At 35.2% G+C, this 20,569-nt stretch overlaps 3 protein-coding genes and 1 non-coding gene across 4 annotated transcripts; all 4 read left to right on the forward strand.

Annotated features, from left to right (window-relative positions):
- The first annotated feature begins 387 nt into the window (after positions 1-387).
- On the forward strand, positions 388-7,369 carry LOC128868685 (transposable element Hobo transposase). Its single transcript, XM_054111074.1, has 2 exons — positions 388-915; positions 5,710-7,369. The coding sequence occupies exons 1-2, from the start codon at positions 534-536 to the stop codon at positions 7,200-7,202; spliced, it is 1,875 nt and encodes a 624-aa protein (XP_053967049.1). The 5' UTR covers positions 388-533; the 3' UTR covers positions 7,203-7,369.
- Positions 7,227-8,288, forward strand: LOC128868689 (proteasome assembly chaperone 2). The gene has a single exon (XM_054111077.1). The coding sequence runs from the start codon at positions 7,449-7,451 to the stop codon at positions 8,175-8,177; it is 729 nt and encodes a 242-aa protein (XP_053967052.1). The 5' UTR covers positions 7,227-7,448; the 3' UTR covers positions 8,178-8,288.
- A 2,169-nt stretch (positions 8,289-10,457) lies between these two features.
- LOC128868551 (elongation factor 1-alpha 1) lies at positions 10,458-14,254 on the forward strand. Its single transcript, XM_054110764.1, has 2 exons — positions 10,458-10,565; positions 12,348-14,254. Exon 2 carries the CDS (start codon positions 12,364-12,366, stop codon positions 13,753-13,755), a length of 1,392 nt encoding a protein of 463 aa, XP_053966739.1. The 5' UTR covers positions 10,458-10,565; positions 12,348-12,363; the 3' UTR covers positions 13,756-14,254.
- On the forward strand, positions 11,586-11,659 carry LOC128868956 (small nucleolar RNA snR61/Z1/Z11). The gene has a single exon (XR_008455174.1). It is a non-coding gene; the product is annotated as a small nucleolar RNA snR61/Z1/Z11 (small nucleolar RNA).
- Positions 14,255-20,569: the final 6,315 nt, after the last annotated feature.

Consider the following 20,569-nt stretch of genomic DNA (forward strand, 5'->3'; position numbering starts at 1 on the left):
AAATTCCATAGATCTGGCAGGGATGTTTTCATTGATTTTGTGTTGGCTATATCTGATTGGCTATCGCGTGTGGAGAAAATTCCTTTCAACTTGGTATATTCATATGTTTTACACATTGACAAGTTTGTGTGTAATATTACAAATATTAATGATACTGTGATGACTTACAAAAAGGAATGTGAGAATTTTTTGAATTTTCATAAAAATTTGAATATTACCTATTATAGAGTAGAATTTAAATTTTGGCTGAATATTCGCTTATGTATTCATAAATAAATTATTTGAAACGTCTTCGCTAATAAATATATGCGTACCCCAACAAATGTGTGTGTATCATTTCAACAATTTTATTTTTTTCGAATAATCTGGCAGCTGTTCACATGCAACTCACGACTTCGTGCGTGAGTATACACGAACAAAACTTATACTAATCGTGTTTTTATAACTGCAAGTTGTAGTTAAAGCTTATTTATGTGCAAAGTAAAATCTTGTAAATTGTATTACATAAATTAGACTCAAACCTGGATTTAACCATGAGCAACACAAGGAAATCGGAAATAGAACTCCATTTAAGAAATGAAGACAAAAGATATTCACTGTTTACTCCTACCTCTGTGCGGAGTTCCGTGTGGAAACATTTTCAAGTAATAAAATTTTTGGACACTGTGGAAAACTTTGCACGTTGTAACCATTGCGCAGAGATTTTGTCATATGCACCTAGAAGCGGTACGGGCAGCCTGTTGCGCCATCGCTGCGTGCGTGTTAGAGCAAATAGGACTCAAAAAAATCTACCGGCAACACAAAGCGTTTCAAGTTTTATTCGTAGCATGTTGCCCAAGAAGACAAAAGAAGATATATTAAAGTCACAACTAGAATTTATCTCGAAAGATTTAAAATCTCTTAATACTACAGAAGGTAGGTGAAAACAAAAGAGCTGACTCCACATTATTTATTCCGCACTTTTCATGCATTAATGAAGTTGGTTATGCAAACATGGCATAGCAAGCGAGGCTGGTGTACTACACATAACTCTCAAATAATGTAACTAGCATTTAACTGTGATTTAAACAGAAGTGGAGACAAAATTAAATCCCAATAAATTATGCGGAAATTAAAGAGCTGACAGATGGGGCAAAAAAAAGCTTTTAGAAATAATGTAGTTTTGCAAACTTTTGTAAAGTGAATGCAGTAACTGTAACATTGTGCAGCTAAATATCTTTAAGAAAACATTATTAACTTTTTGAAACCATTTTTTGCTGGTATAGCTAACAATTTACCGCAGTACATTTGAACTTGAAGTACGGTTGCGTGATTGGACATTTTATTATTCCTTAGCTATTATCGTGATATTAAGGAGTCCAAAAGTAGTAGTTCTGCTGAGGGCGTTTTAATCGTGATTAAAAACACGATCACTTCGTAAAAAAGGAAACTAAAAAACGTTGATATCAAATTAAATTAAATTATCTATTTTTTTTAATATTGCAATGTATTTGTTATACAAAGGGTGGTAAAGTTTCAAGGGCCGGTGTTGATTTTGAATAAAATACAATTTTTTTAGGAAATTATTCTCATTTCTCTTTATTATGATAATATTGGTATGACTCAATTACGTATAGAACAAAATATTGGCCAAATTGCCACCGCGGCCTCGGCGGCACACCTCCAAAGACCACCAAATGCAAATAGTCCCTTATCTAAAGGGTGGTTAAGTTTCGAGGGCCGGTGTTGATTTTTAATAAAATACAACTTTTTTTGGATATTATTGTCATTTCTCTTTATTATGATAATATTAGTATGGCGAAATTACGTAAAAAAAAAAATAATTGGCCCGTACACTTCTGTTAGGTGTTTGTCCGAGCTCCTCCTCCTATTTGTGGTGTGCGTCTTGATGTTGTTCCACAAATGGAGGGACCTACAGTTTCAAGCCGACTCCGAACGGCAGATATTTTTATGAGGAGCTTTTTCATGGCAGAAATACACTCGGAGGTTTGCCATTGCCTGCCGAGGGGCGACCGCTATTAGAAAAATGTTTTTATTAATTTTGCTTTCACCGAGATTCGAACCACCGACATCTCTGTGAATTCCGAATGGTAATCACGCACCAACCCATTCGGCTACGGCGGCCGCCATGGCGAAATTACGTATGGAATAAAATATCGGGCAAATGGCCGTCATGGCCTCGGCGGCACACCTCCATCCGATGGTCCAAATTTTCGATGACGCTGAGGCATAATTGAGGTTCTATGCCGTTAATGTACCGAATTATCTCATCCTTTAGCCTTGAATTGTTGCTGACTTATCGACGTTCACCTTTTATTTCAAATAACCCCAAAGAAAGAAGTCCAACGGTGTGGTTGACGTTTAGGTGTGGTTCACATTCAACATCGGCCCTCGCAATTTAACCACCCTTTATTATTTTCTGTTTTAAAATGCTGTATTTAAATTTACTTCAGGGCAACGCAAATCAATTAATAAAACAATTTGAACTTTACTTTATTTAACAACTGGATTTCCAAAAATATAAATTCAGAATTTTTAGAAAAGTTCTGGGTATCCAGTTTTATAGCCCATTTAATATTAGAATAACAAAGTGTAAGTTTTAAGTGTCTGTCAGAAATGCTAGCATTGCACTATATTTTATAATTGTATCAGAATTTTTCTAAAAACCTAAATAAATAGTCTAAGTTTTAGAGTATATTTTAGTTTTTTTTTTTCATAATAGGGGTATTTTTACAATTTTTACTACCTCGTGTTATTGAGCTTTCAAGTAGCAACCACATTTTCAGATTTCTTTATATGCACTTACAGTATTGCCACAATATGTTTCCATTTTTTACGAGCATAGCAATTCGTTTATGCTTTAAGGGGGAAGTCTACTGTTTTCAAAAAATCGATTTTTTTTTATTAGCTTAAAAAATACTTTGAACCCTCTTAAATAAGGTACAATATGTGTTACAGCTGGCTAAATTTTTCTTCGTTAAAATTTCGACCTTTTCCCGAAGCGCTCCAAAGCGCGTACCTGCTATACTGAAACTTTAAACGCATTTTTCTCGAAACTAAGTTTTTGTATACGGTGTACACGATATCTCGAGTTCTGATAAATGAATCAGCTTAAAAATTTAATTATATATTCTCTGTAATAGTGTCTCTCGTCTGACATAGGATTTTTTTGATATCGTTATTTGTTAAATTGTTATAAACAATAGTAACATCAATTTTAGGCAAAAAAAAAGAAAAAAATTTCAAGAATTTTTTTTTCAACGCCAAAATTTTTTATCGACATAATCCTACGTCAGACGAGAGTCAATACTATGTATATGATAACAATATTTTGTTTTTTTTGTTTTAGATCACCGAAACGTAAGATTTCATGTACACCGTTTAGACACCTAAGAAAAGCGGACCTGCGCTTGCAGAAGTGCCACAGCGGCCATTTTGAATATTTTGACTTAAAATTTTTTTTTCAAAAACTTAAATATATAATAAAGATAAGAGTTTAAATAGATTTTATGTACGAGCAATATTTTGTTAGAAATAAAATCCGGAAAATAAGCCTGTTTTTTCCCTAGTCACAGTAGACTTCCCCATTAAAACATCGCACAACAGTATATAACCGTTTCAAAAGTAATTTGCGTACAACTTGTTTATAACGTATTTTACATACCTTACAACAACGTGCCTTTTTCTAAAAATTACAATTTTTATGTGAGACCTGAATTTCTATGACAATTTTGCCAACTAAAAAACCCGCAGTGCTTGCACGTAGAGAAATGTTCTGCCCTTGACTGATAGTTGGCAGTTTTTTTTTAGTTTGATTGGAATTGGGCTGCATATACAGCTAATTAGTCGGTGGCGATCAAGTTGGCGTATTTTGCGCGATGTGATTCAAGTGAGACCAAGGCGAATTTATTACAGGTGACAGCAAACACATATAAGTAAAACCGTACATGTATTTATTGTTGCGTTTGGTCCAACCATCACGTCAAAATCAGCAAGCAAATGTAAACATACCAATACATGCAAACAAAGCATCTCATTTTGACGTAAGCCATACCTACGGTGAAAAATGCAGCTGGGTGAATGCTGTCACCTTAATAAATCCACCTTGAGTGAGACCAACTAAATAGGCGACCGATAAGCGTTTGACAGCTTGTTAGAAAATTCATTAAACCGAATCTAACTAGCCAGTTCCGTCAAATTATTTGCCAGTTCACTGTCTTCGAAAAATTATATGCAGTGACGAAGGCAATGAGGGAGTTATTAATGTATTAGTAAAAAAGTATGAATGTATAGCTATAGTCTTTTCAAAACTGTTCTGTGTAAACGCCAACTTAGCGTCTCTTTGCTTTAATTATTATTAATAAGAAAACCTATTAAAATACAAATATGAAATAACTTTAATTTGCGCGCCACCAAGTAGCAAAAATTGGTCGAAATTGACAGCGAACTAACGCGTTGTCAGATAGTAGCAGAACAAGCATGAAAATGAAAATGCTAGCATAAAAAAGAAATTGGAAATCTCCAAGTAATTGAGATCATTTCGCAGGTAATTAAAATACCTTTCGTTGCATACACATGTGTAAATAAATATACGACGTTTTCTTTCAATTGGTAAGGTATATACAAATTTGGCATAAATAAAATTACCTTTGAGGAATAAATAGACGGATAATCTTTTATATCATTATCATTCTAATAGTGCCCACCCTCACCGACGTAAATGTTCGTTACGTGTCAGCTGACACGAGCAAACTTATGAGACCACCATGAAAATGAAAATGAAAACTCACCAACGTGTACGTTGACGCGGACGCATGACGTGTGTCATGTGAGAATTTTTGCTCTCTGACTACACAGTGTTGCCAAACAGTACATTAACAAAATAAACTTTTAGAAATTTAAACTTTAATTAAAATGATTTAAAAGTGTTGTTTAATAATGATAATTATGTATAGATAAACGAGTTATTTCCATTGGTTGGATTTTGGCTTTGGTTTATTATACAATGAAAAATTGTACTTGATAACGCCGATGTGTGTAGAAGTGTGTGGGCGAAACAAGCAAACACAAACCGATGTATTTTGTAAATATGTAAACAAACGAAAACAGCTGTTTTTGCGTACTTATGGGCATAAGTTTTGCTAATTTTTGTGTATCTCACGATCAACAGATCCGGAATACGTACACGTTGGCGAGTGTGGACATAATAATATTTAAATAATAAAAACATATTGTTTTTAATATTGAAGTTGTTGTAGCAGCATAAACATTCCCCATACTTACATACGGGGAATGCTGCTGGAGTGACAGTCCTTGGCCGGATATAAATCCGGGTCGTTTCCGTAACGTAGAACCGACTGTCGGTTTTTCATATTGAAGTAATCTGTTTTGCTTATATTCTGATTGAAATTCGTGGAGTTCGTTAAAAATGATTAGCTGATTTTGACATTCAATATTCCCATAAATTGCAATACAATACAGGAACAAATCTTCCTTACTTTTTTTATTTTTCTATGGGAACGACTTATTTACATGGAATTTACGTTAAAACCGAATGAATTCTAGGCACATTATTACTATTACTAATAGGACGTAGTAGTTCTAGCATATGTAGATGTACAAATTTTGCTATATTAATAATTCTATAACGCTGAATCCTATTTAAAATTATAAATTTGTTTTTTTTTTTATTTTCTTTTTTATTTTTAGGGGACGGATTTAGGAAATTCGCTCAAGCTTTAATAAATATTGGTGCAGAATATGGCAAGCAAAATATTGACGAAATATTGGTTTCTCGCCCAATTCTGGTAAACAGTCTTATTCCAGCAGAATATTTCAACATAAAGAATCAATTAGAATATATTCTATCAAATAACCATGCCGCCTTTTCTACGGACACTTGGATCGATGAAAGCTCGCAACGTAATTTTTTGGCATTAACTGCTCATTATATTAATGATGAGTTTATTTTAGATTCAAGTTTATTAGGAACGCGAGAGTTTATATTACCTGCCAAAGAAACCAGTGATCGTATCCATTATTTCGTTATGGACATACTGAATGAATTTCAAATCAAAGATAAGTTAAACCAGAGTGTAATTGTTACCGAAAACTCGTCGGAGTTTGTTGAAGCGTTTCGCAGTTATAAACGTATTTCATGCATCTGTCACAATTTAACCATATTTATGAGAGAAGTTTTGGAAAACAGTACGATAAAAGAAATTCGCGAACTACTAGAAGCCTCAAAAGGTTTAGCCAACTTCTGCGAAAACTCAGAGTTAAATAGTTTGTTGACAATTTCTGTAAAGCAAAATGGAACTGAGGAATTTAGTGCGATATTCGACACTCTTTTGAGTATTTTCACCATGTATAATGAAATCGAACAAGCCTTAATGGAACGAAATGAATGGCAAGAAATCGCCGGCATTAACTTTCATCTTTTAGATCGTGTTCTTTCATTTTTCAGACCTTTTAAAGAATGCTTTGAAATTCTGAGCTCACAAACTTCGACAGTAATAGCAGAATATTGCTTCTGGTATGAAAAATTACAGAGATGTTGTATTATTAGTCCATTGGATTCTGAAGTAATTTCAGAATTAAAAACATCTGCAAAAAGCATATTGGAGCAAAAAATGAAACCCGATATTATGCACTATGCCGCATGTTTTCTTAATCCACTATATAAAAGATTGGCATTTTTATCGGAAGAACAGCGTAAACAGTCTCGAATAGCAGTCAAAATACTGATGGAAGATTTTAAGAAGCAACAAGAAAGAGATATAGGCATTTTAATGCAATCGGAAGCTGGTTCCATAGACATTAATAATGTGCCATCAGCATCGAACGCACATAGAGATTTTTGCAACGATTTAAATCTGCATAATGGAGATTGCAACGGCTTAAATGATATCGAAATCGATAATGAATTGTATAAATATTTGGAAATGGAAACTGAGCATCGCAACTTATTGGATTTTTGGAAAAATACGTTAGATCTTCCATTACTAAGGACTGTGGCTCGGCAAATCTTAAATATACCCGCCAGCTGCACAAAATGTGGAAGAGCTAGGTTTAGCTTGGGTGATATTTTAGAAGGAGGAAAGGCAAAGATTTCAAGTGAAAGCATTGATCATTTATTGTTTTTACACAAAAATACGGGATATACTACAGTTAAAAACGAAAGCAACTCAATGGAAACATAAGCCGAATTTTTTGTAACACTTGTACTAATGCATTCAAAATCATTTTAAACGAAAAAAAGTTTTTATTATATTTTATTAGAACCACATGTATATAAAATATACAATATCCGGTACCATTGTCTCCTAATAAAATCAAAATTTATTAAGTGGCATCTCTGTAAGGAAAATCGAACAAAGCTGCATTACTTTCAATTTCTGAACTGAATTATTTGTTTACGATTTCTTACTTCTAACTAAATATTAAATATGTTGCAAATGAAGAATAGATCTACACTAGACCTTAAAGAATACACTGTAATAATACCAAGCATATGTGTGGGAAATGCGGCGCAGCTAGCATGCGATTTGTTAATTGCATCCAAGAAGATGCAGAGAGTGGCAAGTCTCATGCACCCAGCATTGATTCCTGTCTTTGGACCATCAGCTTACCAACATGAGCCCGAGGAAAGAGTAGCTGCTTGTGAAATTTATGAATGTGCCAGCAATAAATTGGTCGTTATACAATTTCGAACACCACTTATATCTCGTCATGCACAAAGTTTGCATAATTACTTAGCTGACTTGGTGCAACAAGCCCGAAGAGTAGTGATACTCAGTGCGAGTTTCGGATTTGAAAAACGTGAAATAGGAACTTCACCCTATGAATACTGTGTGTCTGAGCGATTTCGTGAAAGTCATAATACGCAATTAGCGAATGTGAAATGGATGGAGTTTAAGGGCGAGATGATTTTTGGCGGTGGTAATGGACTGCAGCTTTTCCGCTTATTAAAAGAAAAGGAAGTGCCTGTTATGCTATTATTTCGGTATGTGTTGGAAGGCGATAACTCGACGGATGCTACACTTATAGTCCGAGAGTTGAACGATTTGTGCTCAAGCTTTTTACAATTAGAGGCAGAGGATAAAACGATAAAGTTAACCGTTCCTGTGTCTTGGAAATTACTATTTGGGAACGATGTTACTGCTTTCATTTTCTAGGCTTTAATATTTTTTAATATTTGTGTTAATATTTTTAATTGGTTTTGGTTAAATACATGGTGATGTATTTGCACTTGGCATATATAAATAAAGATGTAACTTTTTCAAATACTTGTGAATTCTTATAAAACGCATTGCTTAGTTCAATAGTACAAGATTACGCAGAGATTATACGTGAACACCACGATGCATTTATTATTTTTTTTATTTTAATCTTGCCACCGTAAATGGAAACGCATATTTGAAATAAATTTTCTATATTAGTTTTTCAGGACCGAAGCACATTTTATCTAATATACTTCCAAATTCGCTCCATTACTAGCGCTGCAATGGATAAATCTACAATGTTTTGCACAAATTATTATGATGGAGTTTAGCACTGTGACCTGAAAGATCTGTTGTACTCCTTCGTGGATTCAGAGCATTTCTCTTAGCCCAACTTCCTCAAAAATGATAGTATTTACTGAATTTTATTTTCTTCTCTGGTAAAATATGTTTCCCAGCTGTTGTATCGCTTATATGTAAGTATATCAGTGCACATGTTTGGCGATTTCATTTTAATACCTACAGGAGTTGCATTGGAGAGTATTCCCAGTTAGAATTTCTGTCATGATTCTAAAATTATTATTATTTACTTCCATACAACATTTAAATCGGTTTAGATTAAAGCGATCTATCATTGATTTTGATAAACCCGCTAGATTGTCTCTTTGTCTTTCTTCTACTTCCTACCTTTCCTCACTAGTTTTTTAGTAATTTTGTGCCATGAAACCCATAGGATCTATACATGATTGTTCGGCCCTAAGATATTTAGCTTATTAAAACTTTAAAGCACCGGCATGGATATAATTTGGAAAGAGTGAATTTCAAGGGTTTTTCGACCAGCACTATACTCTGTTTAGACTTGAGAATTACCCTTGCGATTGGCGCCGAGTCGGTTTTGACATGGTGAAGATTATTTATTCGATATTAGTGCTGTTATACTTCTACAACAAAAACAACCAAACACAAATAATTATACACGTACACACGCGCATAACGTCAGCCGTGTCAAAATCGCGGAAAATAAGGTAACGGTTTTCGGAAGGTGCCACCTTCTGTATTGTATTCGCCTTGGATAATATCACTAAATTACGCTGCAGACGACGTACATGCCGCGCTCTTCCGTGGTAAAATAAAAATTGAGCTGTTAAATAACGAAATGGCAGTTGAAGTCACGACAGAGATGGCAAGAAATTCGGTAAGACAGATATAATTTAACAGTAAAATCCGCGATCTCCACTTGACATTTCCATTTCAACAGAGCTCTTTTAACATTAACTGTGAAGAGTGTAGATGTGGGCTAAGCCCTCCTTGTATTCTGCTAAAAATATAATAGTAAATAAGCTAATCGGACTAGAAATACTCCGTTTTTAAACTTCCCTTTTCGTTTTTTAAATGTTGCCTCCAAAAAGATTTCGTATCAATGAAAATGCAGCTGTCAAAACCCCAAAGTGACAGTTCATTGCATGCGATAAATCTCATGTCATAAGCTCTGCGATTTATCCCAAGAGATCTGCGATGCGTTTGTTGTTGTTGTTGTAGCAGCATTAACATACCCCATACTTACATACGGGGAATGCTGGTGGAGTGACAGTCCTTGGCCGGATATAAATCCGGGTCGTTCCGGTAACGTAGAAGCGACTATCGTCGAAACGTGCGATGAGCGGTCTTTATTTGCAATATATCGCATGCGATCTGCGGCGTCATATCGAAACAGGGCTGTCGCTTCATTTCTAACCATCCTACAAGAAGTCTACACAGTTTTAATTTTTAGTTTATTTGTATCACCTTTCAATTTGTACCAACTTCGAATTATATATCCCCTTATTCCAGCTGGAAAGCACCGGAAGCTCCTACTCAGATATGCATTTAAAGGTCTAAAAGAACTGCTGGAAAAATAAGTTTACCATGTAATGCATTTCAATGATAACGAAAGCATATTTAACTAAAATTTTTATTTCAATGACTTAACAATAATATATAATAATAATAATGATATTAGTTATAATAAAAATATAAAAAATTATATTAATTATAATAAAAACAATAATAATAATATAGTAATAGTAATAATATTAATACATGTAGTAATAGTAAATATAAGAATAATGAAAATCATAATTATAATTTTATTCTTGTTCACAATTGTATCAAAAACTAAAATTGTTTCATAGTACTATTTGTGAATTTTAAAAGTAGATTAGTTAACCCTGTCACCAACGTGGCATTGGAAAGACGAAGCGAGGCATATCTTTCGTTCACGACGAGTTTCTCGTTCACTTTGTTCAAGTCTGTTGACGGATCAGCATAGACTTCATTGATTTCTCGATTCAGTTTATTTGAAAAGTAAGTTTTAATCTTGTAAGAAAAGTTGAAAAGTTAAAAGTGAAGTGCAATCGAGTCAACAAGTGTAAATCTGAATAAAGTGCCGAATATATTTGTTTATTAGTAAACAAAAAATAATTGTGCATTAGATATGGGATTTGCAAAATTCCTTTTGGAATTGTTGGAGAAGTGTGCGTCTGTGTGTAATAGGGTGACAAGGCAATAAAGAGAATTCATATGTTCCAAGTAGTGAGGAAAAGTGGTCTCGGAATTAAAAATTGGAAACACGTGGCGCTAGCGGCTCTACTTAGTACTTGTTTTAATTATTTGATTATAAATCTACCGTTAACCACGCCCTTATATATAAAGAAGATTATATATACGGTAATAATGACATATCTATTAGACATCCAATGCGCAAAGTAAAAAAAAAAGAATTGCTTCTTAATCTATCATTGGCTAAGTTGGAACTTCTCTGTACTGAAGTGGAAGAGGAGTAGGGGATGCATTTTCTCTACTCGATAAACTTTTCAAAATGGCGACATCACGTTCCACATTGTGTTTGATAGGGTCTAGAAATATAATGAAATGCATTACAACTCCATATTTTCTTGACTACAAGTTTTAAAGTTTAATTACACTTACACTGAGATTAGTAAAAAGGTAAAAAGAAAGTAGTTATTTAAAAAAGCCGGTTTCAGGAAAATCTTAAAAGCTGTATATGACTAAATTTTCCAAGATGGCCGCCATTTAGTCAACTCACTCGGTTCGTTGTCGTGCCGGTTACTGGAAATTTCTTTATAGCCGAAGTTGTGACTGACCCGAGCACACGATTCTCGATTTAAAATTTTCCTATCTTCCACGCACTTTTGTCTTTTATTACTACTAAATAGCATAAACGCGAAAAATTACACACAGATGCGGGCAAATACCACTTGTATGATGGTGACACATATTGTTTGCATTGAAGTGAGAATTAGTCTTATAGGTGCACATTTTTTTTGATTCGATTGCGTTTGACGAAAGTACATGTTTTCTAGTCTTTTGTGATGACTTCTATCAGTTCTGCTACTGAGTATCTTTGACGATAAAAAAAATACCAAATCCACTGATCAGTCTAGAAAACATGTATCATCCTCTATAGGTATCATTAGACCAATTTGCAAAGCTCTTAATTTAATTAAATAGTAATTTCTCTTTTGCATGTTTCTCTTCCATTTCGTTTTTTCTTATTTGCTTTTTCCCCACAAAGTGCAATTTTGGTTAATTGAGTACCAAACTGGCATGAAAAAGTTAACCTCAATTTCCTATGTATGCAAAAACATGTGTGCAACCACGTTGTCAGGTTGAGGTTATGTTTTCCAGCAAAACGAAAGTTGTACGGCACGTCGGGTTTTTGTGTTCGTAACCGATGCTGACGCTTCATATTGTAAATTAATCGGCAAACAAATAGTTTGTTGTTGCTAACCTCAATCTGAAGTTGTGATCGCATTCAACTTATGTTTATCGTTTTTGAAGTTATGGTAGTTTTTTTTGTTTACGTTTGTTAGTAAAAGTAACATATTAAATTTGCAAATTGCGTTTAGAAAAGTTGAAAAATCCTTATAAAAATTCTTAATATTTCTATTTATATATAATATTGCTAGTATGTTTGAGTAGTATCTAACAATATTTGCTAACGAAATATGTTTTCCCCCGTTTATTTTCTTCCTTCTCACCTGAAACCTGCTTATCATCCAATGAACCATCCAATACGTATGAATCATTCCACCACCCCCTCGATGTGTCATTTCTGTTGCACAGCTCTTAAGAAAAGAAAATGGGTAAGGAAAAGACTCATATTAACATTGTTGTCATCGGACACGTCGATTCCGGCAAGTCTACCACCACCGGTCACTTGATCTACAAGTGCGGTGGTATCGACAAGCGTACCATCGAGAAGTTCGAGAAGGAAGCTCAAGAAATGGGCAAGGGTTCTTTCAAGTACGCCTGGGTTTTGGATAAATTGAAGGCCGAACGTGAGCGTGGTATCACCATCGATATCGCCTTATGGAAGTTTGAGACTTCAAAATACTACGTCACCATCATCGACGCCCCCGGCCACAGAGATTTCATCAAGAACATGATTACTGGCACCTCTCAAGCTGATTGCGCTGTGTTGATCGTTGCCGCCGGTACTGGTGAATTCGAAGCTGGTATCTCCAAAAACGGCCAGACTCGTGAGCACGCCCTGCTCGCTTTCACTCTTGGTGTGAAACAATTGATCGTTGGTGTCAACAAGATGGATTCGTCCGAGCCACCATACAGCGAGTCCCGTTATGAGGAAATCAAGAAGGAAGTGTCATCTTACATCAAGAAGATTGGTTACAATCCAGCTGCTGTTGCCTTCGTACCAATCTCTGGCTGGCACGGTGATAATATGTTGGAACCCTCCACCAACATGCCCTGGTTCAAGGGATGGAAGGTTGAACGTAAGGATGGTAATGCTGACGGCAAAACCCTCATCGAAGCCCTCGATGCCATCCTTCCCCCAACTCGCCCAACCGACAAGGCCCTACGTCTGCCATTGCAGGATGTCTACAAAATTGGTGGTATCGGAACAGTACCCGTCGGTCGTGTCGAAACTGGTATTTTGAAACCCGGTATGGTTGTCGTATTCGCCCCAGCGAACATCACCACTGAAGTAAAATCCGTTGAAATGCACCACGAAGCTTTAGCAGAGGCTGTACCCGGTGACAACGTTGGTTTCAACGTTAAGAACGTTTCCGTTAAGGAATTGCGTCGTGGTTACGTCGCTGGAGACTCAAAGGTGAACCCACCCAAGGGCGCTGCTGACTTCACCGCCCAGGTTATTGTGTTGAACCATCCTGGTCAAATTGCCAACGGTTACACTCCAGTGTTGGATTGCCACACCGCTCACATTGCCTGCAAGTTCGCTGAAATTAGGGAGAAGGTTGATCGTCGTTCTGGTAAGACAACCGAAGAGAATCCTAAGTTCATCAAGTCTGGTGATGCTGCCATCGTCACCTTGGTGCCCTCCAAGCCATTGTGCGTTGAATCTTTCCAGGAATTCCCTCCATTGGGTCGTTTCGCTGTACGTGATATGAGACAGACTGTCGCTGTCGGTGTCATCAAGAGTGTGAACTTCAAGGATGCCTCCGGTGGTAAGGTTACCAAGGCCGCCGAAAAGGCCACAAAGGGCAAGAAGTAGCTGCGTTCTAAAGACGATAAAGATCAACTATTTAATATTAACATCAATAGCAACAACAACAGCTTACTAAATTCCAACTACAGTAGTGACAGTAGACAAATCAACAGCAGCAAGAAAAGCGGAACAGTGTTCCAACTGAATCTAACATTAATGGTTAATCAAAAGTTCCATTGCTTCCATCGCAAAGAGTTTCGTAGGAAAAGAATGTGTGCATTTGGCGCTGTCTAAATACAATATGTACAGGAGGTGGCGAACATACATTACGCACATAAATAAGCACACTGGCCATCCCGGAAAAGACGGCAGAAATACGAAACATCTTTTTAAGCAAAACAGCATTTGTATCTTTAATTTTATTATTACTTTAATGTTTAATTATTTGTTGGAATTCATTCCATCTCTTCTCTGTAGAGTTTGAAGCACAAGACAACTTTTGCTTTTATATACATACGAACACTCAAACATAATATAAAAAGAACCACTATTTAAAAAAATTAAATCTAAAATTTTGTATTCTTTTTTATAAAGAAAAAAAAAAAATTTAAAAACTCGAATCGGATTGTATTATATTTATCACAGCGAAGGGAACTGGAATACTTGATTTCTGTAAATTTTAAGTTGGTTTCGTTCAGTTTTCAGTTGATTTCTTTCAAGTGTTTTTGTTTGGTTTGAGGATTGTTTCTTTTTCTTTTTAGTCGATGCTTATAATTTTCTAAATCAGCAGTGCATTTAATTTCGACGGTACCAATATTATAATATATACATTTTAACAGCAACTGAAAGTACAAAGTCAGTGAAGATACACATTTTGTGTAGAACACGTTTACCAACAGTTTACAGCCACACACCACAAAACAGATGAAACAGCCCGCCCGCTGAATATTGTAAACATTTATCAAACCATGTTCAATAAAGGTTAATATCCCACTTTGTTGGATGAGCTAGCAAACATTTATTTTTAGTATATGGCATAGGAGGAAATGGTAAAATTTATAACTTGTAATCCCTTGAAATTTAGTAGTAATTTTTATTATTATGAAAAGAGTTTTTGAAAGATATATCATCAAAGGTGAAAGAGTTTAAGTTTCAGCACATATAAAAAACCGTATAATAGCTTAACTGCGGTGAATTGATAAACTTGGATATAAGAAATTCTGCAAAGTGGACGTTTAAACTTGGTTTAACTGGTAAGTAGTTGGTGCGGTTCAAAATGTGTACGTTCGACATGAAATTCTGGTAACTTTGGCGAAAGTGTAACGTTCAATAAAAGCAGCCATTGTTGCGCACCGAATCTATGGGATGATGGGATATTTAATAAAAAAAAATAGAATAGTATTCAACTTGACCTCGAACAAGATTCGCCTTGGAACAATCACATTGTCACCGAAAATGTGAATTTCACTGTTTCGTCTTTTTGCAAACATGTTAAAGGAATTTAAGCACTCCAATTATATTTTAAACGTTGTTAGCAGATTTTTTCATAGCCAAAATCCCCTAACAACCAGGAAGTGTGGTCACTAATTGGCGACTAGATAACAGATACCTAGATATATGTACATACATACTGTGGGCAAAAAGTAAGGTGAATTTATTTGTGAAACTTCGCGGGATTAAAATTTCGCTCTAGTTATTTTTTTCGAGCTTATATTCAATCCCATTTCTGCGGCGATTTGTCGCGAAGACACAAAAGGATCCTTTTTGGTCATAAGAACTATACGGCGATCCTCTGCGGGCCCGTCAATCTTCGCCGTCCACGATTTTCTTTCTCTCACTTCTTTTTTAAAGAGTTCGTACCGTTCGTTTTCCGACCGTCCCAATGTATTGGCAATGTAGCGATACGTTTTCCCTTCCGCACGAAGTTTCTTCACCAATTGACGCTCTACTTCGGTGCAGTGGGTATTACGACCCATTCTAAATAATTATTGAACCAGTCAAAATAATACAAATTGAACAATGCAGCAAAACATACTTGATAACTCTTCAAATAACAAGGTATTTTCGAAAAAATGCAGATACACCTATTTTTATGGCCAAGCGAATTCAATCAAACAATCATTACTTTCCAATAGCCCGCAAAATTACCAATTGAGTTGCAAAAATGTTTTTTACTTACGTTCTATTTTTCCCTTTTGTTTCATTAAAATGTAGCGGTATCAAAAATAAATAACAGTTATTACACTATTGGGCGTAAAATCAGTACAGATTCAGCACACACCTATTATTTTGTCCACAAGTGTACATACATACTACTGTGGGCAAAAAGTAAGGTGAATTTATTTGTCAAACTTCGCGGGATTAAAATTTCGCTCTAGTTATTTTTTTCATGAGTTGGTAGCACTGTTAATAAAATCTTAGCCAACTTTAATGTGAATGTCATTATTAGTAATATATTTACGCTTGTGTTTACCAAACGACCAAGAGTGCATTTTTCGATTTTTACAATGTCTGATTTGATTGAGCAGAGAAGTGTCATCAAATTTTGTTTGCGGAATGAAATTTCGGCTGCGGAAACGTTTAGAATGTTGCAGAAGGCATTTGGTGATTCGACCATGTCGCAGAAAAATGTTTATAAGTGGTACAAAGACTTCAAAGAGGGTCGAGAACGTGTTGATGACTTGGAGCGCTCCGGACGACCATCGACGTCAACAGATGACCAACACGTCAATAACGTGAAGCAGTTAGTGCTCAAAAATCGTCGGTTGACTGTTAAAGACCTTACTGATATGATCGGGATATCAGAAGGATCTGTGAAAAGCATTTTGAAAGACCATTTGGGCCTACGAAAAGTCAAATCTCTTTTGGTACCGAAAACTCTCAATATCTTGGAAAAAAGTCGTCGCGTTGATGTGTGTGAAACAATGCTTTCAGACTATCAGGACAAGCTCAAATACATCATTACGGGAGATGAGACTTGGATTTATGCTTACGACCCTGAAACAACCGACCAATCAAGCGAATATCGTGCTGAAGGCGATTCCAGACCGAAAAGAGCACGTCAAAGTCGTTCAAAAATAAAGGTCATGATGACAGTTTTTTTCGATTTTCGTGGTGTGGTGCACTATGAATTCCTTCCACCTGGCCAAACTGTTAATAAGGACTATCATTTGAGCGTTATGCTTCGTTTACGTGATGCAATTCGTTTAAAAAGACCAGAATTATGGGCCAACAACTCTTGGTTTTTGCATTACGATAATGCACCGTCTCACACTGCACTCGTTCTTCGTGACCATTTCGCCAAAAATTCCACGCATATCGTTCCGCAGCCACCGTATTCGCCTGATTTGGCTCCGTGTGACTTCTGGCTATTCCCAAAACTCAACAGACCCCTCCGGGGAACGCATTTCGAGTCGATTGAGGAGATAAAAGCTGAATCGGAGAAGGTGCTGATGGCTATACCGCAAACGGACTATTTGGCATGTTTCGGGGATTGGACAAATCGTTGGCATAAGTGTATTTCATCGAGAGGGGATTATTTTGAAGGGGATGAAATTGATTTACAAGAATAAATAAAGATTTTTCATTTTACAACCAAATTCACCTTACATTTTGCCCACAGTAGATACATATAGAAATAAATATATACATATGGTCATAAAATATATATAATTTCCGATTGCACCTTTTGTTTTGGGTGTTTGGCCGAGCTCCTTCTCCTATTTGTGATAAGCGTCTTGATGATCCACAAATGGAGAAACCTGCAATGTTATGCCGACTCCGAATGGTAAAATATTTTTTCAGGGGAGCTTTCTCATGGCAGAAAAACAATTGGAGGTTTGCCATTGGCATTTAAACTATTATAATTAAGTGAAAAATATTGGATGGAGCGTAAGTAGCGAATTAGGCAGTCCGTTTAATAACTAATATGAATTTCTTTCAAAGATGGGTCGCGCGCAGCATAACACAGTTGCGGAGCGGGGGCTTGTCAATCTTCGAAAACAAAAAAAAAAAAAAAAATCGTACAAATTTATCGCTGAGTGACTTGGAGGGACCAAAACTTTTGTTGTAAATAGCCTTAAACACTAAACATTCTCAGAACGACCTGATGGCAAAAATAAAACGATTTACACTACTGATGCCTTTTGCCAAAAGGGATCGTTTTAAGTCATCAAAGGCCGTTGCAACTGAAATCAATTATTTCGTATCAGCGAGAACTGTACGGCGTCGATTGTACAACAAGAAGCTACCAGGCTAAAGAGCACAAGTCATTGTGTGGACCAGAGAGTATGAAAAATGGTGTAACATACTTTGGAGCGTTGAAAAAAAAATTAATTAATTTGTAAATGATGCTGGACAAAATGTCTGCCGTCCTAAAAGGCAAGAGTTCTCACCGCGGTTAAAATGCTGCTGACGTGGCAGTCCTCGGCTAGATATCAATCAGGGTCTTTGTGGTAAAAAGAATCGACTATTGTGAGAACGAAAAAATTAAAATTGGTCAAGCACGGTGGCGGTAACATAATGCTTTGGGGATGCTTCTCTTGGTATGGATGATACTCTATTCGCCCCATAATCAATAAAATGGACAAACTTATTTACAAGTACATACTACAAGATGTGATGCCATCATTTATGAAAAATAAAAACCAAAATCAAAGAATTATGGTATTTCACTTCCACAGGAACCTGCCGTAGGATTATCAATTGTTTTTCTTTTTGTCGGGACAGACAAGCAAGTGCAGCACTCAGACAAACTCATTGTACTGCACTGAAATTCTGTGTCAAATCGATTACAAAAGTCATTGGCAGTCATGGTGGACACAGTGGTCATTGATTAAGGGGGGAGCCTGGTTTATAAGGTCAAAAAAATCAATTTTTTTTTTCGTTTTAAGCGATTCCTAATATATTTCAGAATATTCACACAAAGTTACAGAACCTAATTCTCAATATTTCCGTAGATACAAAGCCAAAGGTAGGCGAGCGTTAGGTAGTTACGCTGTGACCGGACAGCTATAGTACCTACAAACTTCATCTTCTTTTCTCGACTTTTCATTTTTATGATTTCTTTGAATTGGCGTACATGAATGAAAAAAAACTAATGAACCTTTTGAAATGAATCATAGCTTGTTCCCTTCAGTATTAATATCTCTTCTATTTGAACTAACAAAATAGATAAAAAAAAATGTTCAAGATTTTTATACCAAGTTGAAGTGAATTTTTTTTTTATAGAAAGGCATTTTTTTCTTTAAAACCTCCAAAAAGTTGAAATTTTGGAATTTCTCTGTTTTCTTAGTTCATCTAGAATAAAAAATCATGGTAATTAGAAATCCATTTGAATTTTTTGCTTTAGATAATAATTACGAGCTGTATTTTGTACGCCAGTTGGAAACTCCAGCGTTGCAGCGCTCTACTAATTTCTATGTTAAAAATTTTTTTCAACTTATTTTAACCAGTTCAAAAATTTTTGATACTTTTTAAATGTTCATTAAGAGCTAGCAAAAACTTTGCAGTGCTAAATAAATTTTTTCCTTTAAAAAAAATCGTAAAGAGATGCAATTTTTAGACCTCATAAACCAGGCTCCCCCCTTAAACTTCGATAATTTAAACAGCATTTTTAATAAAATCACTAAGTTCTTTTGTATTCTATATATTTCTCTTTCGTACCTATTTTAATGACCACATGAATATTTCTATGAAATGAAATGAACTTTTCTATTGTAGTGGCAATAGTGGTATTAAGGTTTTAAAAGATCTTTGAATTATTATTTAGTAGTAGTAGTAGTAGTAGTAGTAATTCTTTATTTATTTATAAATATTTCATCTTACATTTCAATAATTTTTACAATAATTCGTTTAAATATATAAATACATAAAGAAAGAAATAATAAATTTGTGGCAATAACAATGTTGTCTGTCACAACTCAAAAATTAATCAAAAATTGAACTCTGCAATAAGAAAATTTCTATAAGGCTGAGTATATAAAGCAAGTTAGTCTTTTCCAATTATGGTCATTAAGTATATCTATTACTTGTGCTTCATTTAGCTTCGCTGCGTTTAGGTATTTTATTCTGATCTCCTTCAGTACCGGACATCTTCCTAAGAAGTGCTGCATATTTTCTTCCTCGTTTAAATTGCAGAGGGTGCATATTTTCTGAGCATTTCCATCTGTAGTTGCATTTAGCTTCGGTAAACCACATCTTGCTTTGAAAATTGTCGTAATATCAGCTAGCCGCATATCTTCTTTAATATATGATTCCCCTTTTGAGTAGTCTAAATGTTTTATAAATTCGCTTCGCGCTTGACTGTGCTTTTTGCCTTGCCATGTTGATATCTTTTATTTTCATTTCGGTAAGAAGTTGCACACAGCGATCTTGCCAGTCTATAGAGGTGATGTTTTCTTCAAACTTCAGACCGAACTCCATTCCCATGTCGTTCAGATGTTTAAGCCAAAACACATTTTTACTTAAGATGCCTTGTGTTAGTTTATGTGGGAGTCTGTTGCAATTATATTTATAAATAGTTTTCCAGATATACTTCATGTGTAATTCTAAAGAATACATGTGGCTATCTTCTATATTAGTTTCTAATGTTATTGCATAATTTGGAGTGAACTCGGGTAGTTTGAGGATTCTTTTAATAAAGTAACGTTGAAGTTTATTTACCTCATCGGAAAAATTATTATTTATATTTGTTTTGTTAATCTATGAAATAAAAATCACATGGAATTGAATATCTATTATTAATTTAAGAAGCTTGCATTTTTCGCATGAACGTGGGGATACTTATTTTGATGACCATATGTGTATATACCTATAATTAAAATTTAAGGAGATATCGAATATCAAATGTTAATTTTACGCATTTTAAAAACGTTGATTC

This window comes from Anastrepha ludens, chromosome 6, assembly GCF_028408465.1.
Source record: "Anastrepha ludens isolate Willacy chromosome 6, idAnaLude1.1, whole genome shotgun sequence".
Taxonomy (NCBI): Eukaryota; Metazoa; Arthropoda; class Insecta; order Diptera; family Tephritidae; genus Anastrepha; species Anastrepha ludens.

Bases quoted from the DNA above. Each gene is read 5' to 3' on its own strand.
- LOC128868551 (XM_054110764.1), top strand. From the start codon at position 12,364: ATGGGTAAGGAAAAGACTCATATTAACATTGTTGTCATCGGACACGTC.
- LOC128868685 (XM_054111074.1), top strand. From the start codon at position 534: ATGAGCAACACAAGGAAATCGGAAATAGAACTCCATTTAAGAAATGAA. The intron at 916-5,709 runs GTAGGTGAAAAC...TTTTATTTTTAG, and splicing joins ATCTCTTAATACTACAGAAG to GGGACGGATTTAGGAAATTC.
- LOC128868689 (XM_054111077.1), top strand. From the start codon at position 7,449: ATGTTGCAAATGAAGAATAGATCTACACTAGACCTTAAAGAATACACT.